The 9346-nt window shown below is 55.8% G+C and overlaps 1 protein-coding gene across 5 annotated transcripts in view; it reads left to right on the top strand.

The window, feature by feature from the left end:
- PPP1R13L (protein phosphatase 1 regulatory subunit 13 like) overlaps nucleotides 1-9168 on the top strand; it is a 16472-nt gene extending 7304 nt beyond the window's left edge. For all 5 annotated transcript variants that reach the window (XM_040457401.1, XM_040457402.1, XM_040457400.1 and 2 more), the window contains 7 exons: nucleotides 79-541; nucleotides 1692-2155; nucleotides 5167-5298; nucleotides 5395-5528; nucleotides 5656-5822; nucleotides 7381-7580; nucleotides 8600-9168. In XM_040457401.1, the coding sequence (XP_040313335.1) occupies nucleotides 79-541; nucleotides 1692-2155; nucleotides 5167-5298; nucleotides 5395-5528; nucleotides 5656-5822; nucleotides 7381-7580; nucleotides 8600-8638 (1599 nt within the window). In that variant the 3' untranslated portion in view covers nucleotides 8639-9168. The remainder of the gene's footprint in view (nucleotides 1-78; nucleotides 542-1691; nucleotides 2156-5166; nucleotides 5299-5394; nucleotides 5529-5655; nucleotides 5823-7380; nucleotides 7581-8599) is intronic.
- The last annotated feature ends 178 nt before the right edge of the window (nucleotides 9169-9346 follow it).

Raw genomic sequence — 9346 nt, 5'->3', positions numbered from 1 at the left:
CCCTCCCCTTCTCTCCCTTCTGACCTTCTACCCTTACCTCCCTCCCCCTTCTCTCCTCCTTGCCTCTTTCTCCCCCAGGACAACCTCACCAGTGCTACTCTGCCCCGAAACTACAAGGTCTCCCCTCTGGCCAACGACCGGCGTTCCGATGTGGGCGGCTACCGCAGATCCCTGGGCTCCGTGGGGCCATCAGGCACTTTGCCCCGCAGCTGGCAGCCTGTTAGCCGCATCCCCATGCCTCCTTCCAGCCCCCAGCCCCGCAGTTCCCCGCGCCAGCGTCCCATCCCCCTCAGCATGATATTCAAGCTGCAGAACGCCTTTTGGGAGCATGGGGCCAGCAGGGCCATGCTCCCGGGCTCCCCCATCTTCTCCCGAGCACCCCCGCCTAAGCTGCCTCCCCAGCCCCAGGTGCCCCTTCAGCCCCAGCCGCCCCCCCAGCCCCAGCCCCAGCCTCTGCCCCAGCCCCAGCCCCAGCCCCAGCCTCAGCCCCCCGCCCCAGCCCCCCAACCTCCCCAACAAACTTGGGCCCCTGTGAGCGAAGGTGAGTCAACAGTGGGGGGGGGGGCCCAGAGGGCTGGTTAGAGGGAGGACACGTGGCTGGAGACCAGAACAGCTGGGGGAGACATCACAGCCAAACACCCATTTCCGGACATTGTCCCTACAGAGAGCTAGGCTACAGGAGCTTGGGAATTTGCTCGGGAGCTAGGGACAGCACAGTGGTTAAGCATGGACCCTGGAATCCGACTGCCTGGCTCTGTGCTGTGTGACCTCGGGCAAGTCACTTAACCTCTCTGGACCTCAATTTCCTTGAGTGTAAAAGGTGATAGAGCCCATCTCACTCAGATATGGTATTAGGGTATTTAATCCGTATAAAGTTATTAAAATAGGGCCTGATGTATAGGAAGTTCTCGATAGCTATTATAATCATTAACGTGTGTGTGTGTGTGTGTGTGTGTGTGTGTGTGTGTGTGACTAGCACAGAGCCTAGAGTGAAAGCGAAATGGGTTTAGAGCTCCTCTCCACCACGGACTTGCTGTATGACTCAGGATACATGAGCTAACCTATCTGAGCTTCTGTTTTGTCATCTGTGAAGACAGATTAATAGTCTCTACGTCGTAGACTGTGATGGGCGTTCAGTGGAGTAATGTGTGTAGGGAGTGATCGTTACTATTTCTACCTGCTCTAGACGCTCTGGTAGAGAGGGATGAGACCAAGAAGAGACCATCAAGCGCCAGGATTGAGTATTCTGCCTGAGAGGGTAGGCGAGGAAGGTCTTAGAATCTTCGAAAGTCAAATCTATCATGATGGCAGGGGCACACGATTCAGAAGTCAGAGAGCACTGAGTTCAAATCCCAAGCATGTGGCTTGGGGCAACTGACCACCCCCTCTGAGGCTCAGCTTCTCTTTCTGTAATAAGAAGATGATAGTAATACCTACCTCACAAAGTAGTGGTGAGAATTCAGTAAGGCAGGCGCGGAAAGCACCAGGCGCGTGCTAAGCACTTGACACGTGGGAGATGTCACAATTGGATGGTATTCGCCGCTCATGGAAAGTAGCCCAGAGACAGCAAGGAACTGCCCCGGGGTCACACAGCAAATCAGATGCTGGCTGCAGGTCCTGGAGGTTGTGGGGAGGGGGTCTTGGGGTTCTCCCAGGGATTCACCCTCTGATGGGCTTCTTGTTCCTTCTAGGCTCTCCCAAACCTCCCCCTGAGCTGGAGCCAGAGCCGGACCTGGAAGGGCTGCTGACGCCAGTGCTGGAGGCCGGGGACGCAGATGAAGGCGCTGTAACTCGGCCCCTCAGCCCCACGAGGCTGCAGCCAGCACTGCCACCCGAGGCACAGTCGGTGCCCGAGCTAGAGGAGGTGGCCCGGGTGCTGGCAGAGATACCCCGGCCCCTCAAACGCAGGGGCTCCATGGAGCAGAGCCCAGCTGTGGCCCTGCCCCCCACCCACAAGAAACAATACCAGCAGATCATCAGCCGCCTCTTCCATCGTCACGGGGGGCCCGGGGGGCCTGGGGGGCCTGAGCCCGAGCTGTCCCCCATCACTGAGGCGTCCGAGGCCAGGGCAGGGCCCCCTGCTCCTGCCCCACCAGCTCCCGTGCCACCCCCGGCCCTGCCCCAGCTCAGCCCATCAGACCAGCTACAGAGCATGGTAAGTAACACAGGAGGAAACAGGGGTATGTTATCACAGGGAAGTGCCCCTTCCCTTTTAGGGCAGAACCTGGACGTGGCACACATCACATCTGCCTCTTCCAACTGGCCAGGAACCCAGGTGCAAGGGAGGCTGGGAAACGTAGTCTTTAATCTAGGCGCGCCTGCATTCTGAAGACAGGGAGGACATATATACGGAGAGGCATTCGGAAACCTTGGCCACACAGAGACTTTCTCTGCTCCTCTCCAATAACCTGCCCCCCGAGGGCATCCCTTTGGGAATCTTGGGAGTCTTACACCCTGGAAATGAGTGTATCTTGGCACAACAGCGGGTCTATTCCGGGACCTGAAAAGCCTGCCTGAATCAAAGTATTCCCCGTTTCTCTCCCCGGTTGCTGCACAGGCTCATGTCTGCATTCTCTGGGGATCCGCTCTCTCCTCTCAGACCTCAGCAAGCCTGTGCCATGGCTAGAAATGCGCCCCCACCCGAGACCCCAAATGACCTCTGAGTTCAAGCCCATGGTGTCCTCGGACGCCACTCAGAGCTTCTTTCCTTCGAAACTCCAAGAGCAAGTCTCTGGTCCCTGAGGCTGTGGGTGTCGTGATTAAGTTCACCAGCTGCAGAGCTAGGCTGCCTGGGTTCAAATCCCAGCTCCACGGCATTTATCAGCTGTGCAACCTGAGGCAAGATACTTAGCCTCTCTGGACCTCAGTTTCTTCATCTGTAAAATGGGGGGGAGGGGGGCGGAGAATAACCACAGGGTCGCTGTAAGGATTAAGCACGTAGTGCTTAGAATAGTGCCTGGCACTTAACTGGTAACTACTATTATCATTGTTAGCATTTGACCGGGGGATGGATGGTCTCCTGCTGAATTTGGTCCAGTCCCTGCATCTTGGCTTGGGGTGGGCGGGTGTAGCCACATAGAACAGTCCTGTTCTCTCAGTGTGGATGGACGGAGAGAGGGGAACGATTCCCGGAGAAGAAGCAGGGACCGGATAGACACCCCAAAATGCCTATTCCCAAGCCCCCCTGGGGGCGGAGCCAAGATTCAGGATCTTGAAATCAAGAATGGAAGAATGACAACGTCTTGAAATCACCTCATTATAGAATCACAAAGTCTTGGCCACAGAGAGACCTGAAAACTCACAGAATTCAAGAGTTAAATCTTGTTATCAGTCTCAGAACAGTGAAATTTCAGAACCCTAGGGCACTGAAGTTTTGAAGAACAGGATCTTAGAATTTAAGTCAGTACCACAAACCCTGGTTATCATTGGAACCAGGAAATCACAGATTAGTGCACGAATACGCTGTAATACAGAATTCTATTTTTTTTAAGATTTTATTATTTTATTTTATTTTTCATTATTTTTTTTGGTAATGTTTATTTATTTTAGAGAGACAGAGAGACAGAGCATGAGCAGGGAAGGGGCAGAGAGAGAGAGGGAGACACAGGATCCAAAGCAGCTCCAGGCTTTGAGCTGTCAGCACAGAGCCCGATGTGGGGCTCGAACTCACAAACTGTGAGATCATGACCTGAGCCAAAGTCATGCGCTTAACCGACTGAGCCACTCAGGAACCCCTTTTTATTTTATTTTATTTTATTTTATTTTATTTTATTTTATTTTATTTTAAAGAGGGGTAGGAAAGGGGCAGAGGGAGAGAGAGAATCTCAAGCAATCTCCACGCCCAGCACAGAGCCTGATGTGGGATTCGAACCCACAACTCTGGGATCGTGATGCTAGCTGCAATCAAGAGTCAGATGCTCAACCAACTGAGCCACCCAGGTGCCCCAAAGATTTTATTTTATTTTTTACATTTTTTAAATATTTTATTTCTATTTTTGAGAGACAGAGTATGAGCAGGGGAGGGGCAGAGAGAGAGGGAGACAGAATTCAAAGCAGGCTTCAGGCTCTGAGCTGTCAGCACTGAGCCCCATTTGGGGCTCGAATTCACAAACTGTGACATCATGACCTGAGTTGAAGTCGGACACTTAACTGACTGAGCCACCCAGGCACTTCCAAAGATTTTATTTTTTTAGGTAATCTCTACACCCAACATGGGGCTTGAACTCACAAACCCAAGATCAAGAGTTGCATGGTTTACACACTGAGCCAAGCAGGTGCCTCCAGAATTATATTTTAAATGAACATTTTCCACTAGAAAGGAATACACAAACACGATACTAAGCAGGAGGAAATAGATAAAAGAATAAAGAGGCCAAAATCATAGCGGTCAGAGAGAACAATGATTAACACTTTGAGTATCTCCTTCCAATCTTTTGGAAGAAATTCTAAACATAAAATATTAAAGTTCCCAATCACAGAATCTTGGGAATGTGACATCCTGGGTCTTCAGCAGTTTGAAATGGCATAGCTTAGCATTCCTGGACTCAACATTGGAAATCTGACATATAGCTGCACATCAGAGAATTTTGGAAACCAGTGGCTCTTGGGATCTCCGAATTCCAGGATCTTGACATCATTGACATCAAAGACCAGAATCACAAATGCCATGTGCTCAGAATAAACGAATCTTGTAGGAGGACGCTTGAACATCAAAAACAAGAAAGCAGAAGGAATAATAGGATAAATATTCTAATTCCGAACATCCGGAATTAACACTGGGCAACCTTTGTTCCGTGCGTTTCACAGCATGTATGCTTTATGAAAGAAATAAGACTGTGGGTGGGTTGACTATCTGGCTTCCGCAATCAACAACTCCATGGTCTCCCAGCTTCCTCTCAGTTCTCAGGGCCCAGGATTCCATAATCACCAGATTCCCTGACAATTGTAGGGAACCAAAGGCTGTAGAGCTGAGGGATCCTACCCCCGCCCCGCCCCCGCCCCGCCCTCTGGACTCAGGCTCTGTACCTCCCTGTCTTCCAATCCCAGCCTTCACCTCTGTCTAGCTGGACGACCTGGGGCAGCCACCGTCGTCTATTTTCCCCTTTGAGTAATGGGTATATTAACAAACTCTTCCAAGTCACCGAAGCCCCCCTCCCTGTCCCCCAGGAGACGCGCTCGGTGCTGCGGAAGGCGGGCTCCCCGCGCAAGGTCCGCCGCGCCCGCCTCAACCCGCTTGTGCTCCTGCTGGACGCCGCGCTGACCGGGGAGCTGGACGTGGTGCAGCAGGCAGTGAAGGAGGTGAGTGTTGCCGAGGTGCAGGGCCGGCGGGGTGGAGGCTGGGGGACGCGGGGTGGCGGCCGCGGGACTGAGTCTCCGCGTCCCCCGTCCGCCCAGATGAACGACCCGAGCCAGCCCAACGAGGAGGGCATCACGGCTCTGCACAACGCCATCTGCGGCGCCAACTACCCCATCGTGGACTTCCTCATCGCGGCTGGGGCCAACGTCAACTCCCCTGACAGCCACGGCTGGTGAGCCCAGACCCGCACGGGGCTGGCGGGGGACAGGACGGCGCTGCGGGTTAACGCACCTGCCGGGGGGGAGGGGGGGGGGGCGGGGGGCGCGTGCACAGCCTCTCACGCACGCCTCCCCACCTAGGACACCTTTGCACTGCGCCGCGTCCTGCAACGACACGGCGATCTGCACGGCGCTGGTGCAGCACGGCGCAGCAATCTTCGCCACCACGCTCAGCGACGGCGCCACGGCGATCGAGAAGTGCGACCCCTACCGCGAGGGTTACGCCGATTGCGCCACTTACCTGGCAGGTGCGAGGCAGCGCTGGGACGCCTCGGTGGGAGGAAGGGGGTCGTGGGGACTGGGCCACGCAGCTAGCAGTCGGGGAGGGGAAGGAGGCAGGCCGCCAATCACAGGAGAGAAGACGTGGGGGCTGCACCAATCAAGTGGCAGGATCGCAGCAGCGGGGCAGTGGGACGGACCGCCTGGGGGTGGGGTGGGGGACAGGGCCTCCCACCGGGCAGGTGCAAGCTGGGTGCGTGGGGTGAGCAGACTGCGCCAACCTCGAGGGATGGGGGGACATGGGCACTCTGCCATGCAGGCTGGACCCCTGTGCGGATATGAGCGGTCTTGCAAATGGCACTGCCCACCTGCTTTCTCGCGTGCGGGCGTGGGCAGTTGGACGTTCCAACTATGCCATCTGCCTGGCATAGGGCTGGGCAGGTGAGCTGTGCTGCCAGTGGGAGATACAGTGCCACACGGCTGGCAGGTGAGCAAGCCGTGGCTTCTGGGGAGGGGCTTGGGGACTCTTCCGCGTGTAGTGAGACGTGAGGCTTACCTCACGAGAGGGGCCACATCATCTAACCAGGTGACGGGAGGAAGTCGGTAGCAATGGCATGGGGGTGTGAATAGCCTCTGTACTGCACACCCGGGCAAACTGTATCATAGGGTGGGGTTGGGGACATCACAGAGTCGGCGTCAGGCAGGCTCTCGGACCTGGGGGTGGGACAGTATTTTTGAGAGGTGAGCCTCTACACGACAGCCTGCTGTCTGTGCCACCCGGCGGCAGAAAGTGGACAGGGGCCACGGGGCTTATGGTGAGCACGGGCAGACGGGGAGTGCCCTGTCATCGGGCCATTACACCTTTGTGCAGGTAGGTGGAGCCTATGAGATGTGAAGACCGTAGGCTCCGCCTGGGAGAGTTCGGGAGGGGAGGAGAAACTGGAACCCAGTGGACTGAGCCACTGGAGAGAGGGGGCATGCTGGACTGACTGTACCATTGGGAAAGGGGGTTCAATTCTTGAGGGAAATTTTACCCCTTAAGAGGGGGGCAGAGGCGGGGGCGGGTGGGCTGTACCCTCGGGAGAAGTTATCTCATCCTCTTTGGAGACTTTGCCCCTTGGGGAGGGGGAAGTCATGTGGACTCGCCATCTGGAAAGGGGGAGATGGGACCACTTAAGGGGGAGGAAGGGAAAGGCTGTACCATCGGAAGGAGGGGTTGAGACGAGAGACTGTAAACTTAAGTGGGGAAGGGGGGTGGTGCACGGACGACTGTACCTCTGGGAGGGACTTAACGATGTACAGGAGGGATGGGGACCACTGATCTTGCCTTGGGGTTGGACACCCAGTTGGATGCACCCCGATGTTCTCGAATTTTAGAGACTGCGGGGCCCTGGCGGCCGACTCCAGCTCAGGCGCCCGGCTCTAGGCAGGGATACACAGCTTTGCAGGTGGCTCATCCCTCAGCTGGGGCGGTGCCAAATCCCAGGGCCTTTCCCTGTCCTCGGCGTGTCCCGTGTCCCTGAGTGTCCTTGCCCCCCTCACGCCCCTCCCCCATGCGCTCACGATCCCTGCCGTTTTATGTTTCAGACGTGGAGCAGAGTATGGGGCTGCTGCACAACGGCGTGGTGTACGCCCTCTGGGACTACAGCGCCGAGTTCGGGGACGAGCTGTCCTTCCGGGAGGGCGAGTCTGTCACCGTGCTGCGCAGGGACGGGCCAGAGGAGACAGACTGGTGGTGGGCCTTGCTGCATGGCCAGGAGGGCTACGTACCTCGTAACTACTTCGGGGTGAGCCCGGAAGAGCGGTTGTGGGGGCCTCCTGGGGCTATTTGGGGAAAGGGGTGATTCCACGGGAAAAAGAGGGGCAAGAGGGACAGTCCGTTATACCCGGGCGGGGGGGGGGGGGGGCGAGGGAGGTCAGAAGAACCCATTAGGGTTCGTGGGGAGACGAGGAAAAGCCCATGATAGTAACGGGAGAAGGTAAAGAAAAGCCCCCTCCTCATGGCCTTTCGTGGGGGAACTCCCCAGCGCTGCCTTAGTAGCTTGAGCAGAACTCAATCAAATATTTTTATTATCATCCCTGATAATATTACTGGGAGGTAAGGAAGAATTTTTTTTTTTTTTTTCAGTTTTCATGTTTATTTGTTTTGAGAGAGAGCGCAGGGGAGGGGTTAGAGAGAGAGGGAGAGCGAGAGACTCCCAAGCCGGATTGCACTCTCACCAAGAGTTGGATGCCCAACCAACTGAGCCACCCAGGCGCCCCAAGGAAGAATGTATTTTAGCCAAGGGAAGGGGTGAAAAATACCCTTTTGGTAATGGGGGACGTTACAGACGTGTATGTTACTGGCCTGGGGGCGGGGCAGGTTTCCCTACGCTGCACTGGGCAGGGAGACGAAGACTCCATTAGTAAAATTATGGTAGGGTTGCGGGAGGTTCTAGTCAAGGGAGGAGACCAGGAAGATCCCCTTATATTCCCAGGGGAGAAGATTCCTTTAACTGGGGGACAGGTGGAGGCGGGTCCCAACCAGACCCCATGGGGGCAGTAGGTGTTTCCTTCGTGGCCGTATGGAAAACTCCATTCCAGTTCATCACCTTGGGCGGCTGACCTAAGGCATCATCTGGTGCTTGGTCGTGACAGGGACCTCGGGGATTCTGAGGTGGTTTGGGAGATGCCGGAGTCCTCGGAAGGGAGGGGAGGGGAGGGTGGAGACGGCCCACCTGTTTCGGGGGTGGGTGACTCCATTAAATTTGGGGGTGGGATGAGGGAGTGAGAGTTCCTGGTGTCTAAAGATCCTGTCTTCCCTCAGCTCTTCCCCAGGGTGAAGACCCAGAGGAATAAAGTCTAGCTGGAGAGGAGGACGTTTCCAGGGGAGACAGGAGGAAGCGTCCCTGCCTTTGCTCCAGACCTGTCCCTCAGTAACTGCTGCCTCTCCTTGGGCCCCAAGCCCTACAGGGGTGGGGTCCTCACCTTCAGCTCTCTGCTTCCCCGGAAGCCCAGGGGAGAAGGAGAACCTCAGCCTAGAAACTGTCATAGCCGTGGGAGGTCACGATGGGGCTGGGAATCATTGGAGGCAAGAGACACCCCCCTGCCCTCCATTTGTCAAGTCAGATTGTGTCCCAAGTGCCTCCTATTCCTGCTGCCACCCCCTCGACACAAGCCAACACCCCAGCCTAGGAGAGCCTGCGATGTGTCGCCTCCACTGGATTTCCCTGGGAGTCACCTCTGCCCCCACCTCCCCAGGGCTAGGAGAGACACGCTGGTCTCTACCGGGACCCCTGCCACCGCCTCTCCCCAGTCAAGTGCCTTCACACAGTGCTGGTTTTATAACCAGATGGGGAAGTTTTTCCTTATAAATAAAGGTAGTTTGCACAGGAATTGGCTCCTCTCTCTTCGGATCCCCTTCTGACTTAATAAGAGCTCATCATTGTTACTGTATCTGCACACAGTATTCAGGTAGCCCCTTTCTAAGGGATTTCTCCCTCCTGTAAATCCAATCCTTCCTCCTCCAAGCACTCCTGCTTCTTTTGTCTGTTTTCTTTGGTGGGGGGCGGGG

This window comes from Herpailurus yagouaroundi, unplaced genomic scaffold (genome assembly GCF_014898765.1).
Source record: "Herpailurus yagouaroundi ecotype Mexico unplaced genomic scaffold, PumYag 220, whole genome shotgun sequence".
Lineage (NCBI taxonomy): Eukaryota > Metazoa > Chordata > Mammalia > Carnivora > Felidae > Herpailurus > Herpailurus yagouaroundi.
The sequence above is the reverse complement of the archived record's forward strand: the minus strand, read 5'-3'. Positions and strand labels throughout refer to the sequence as shown.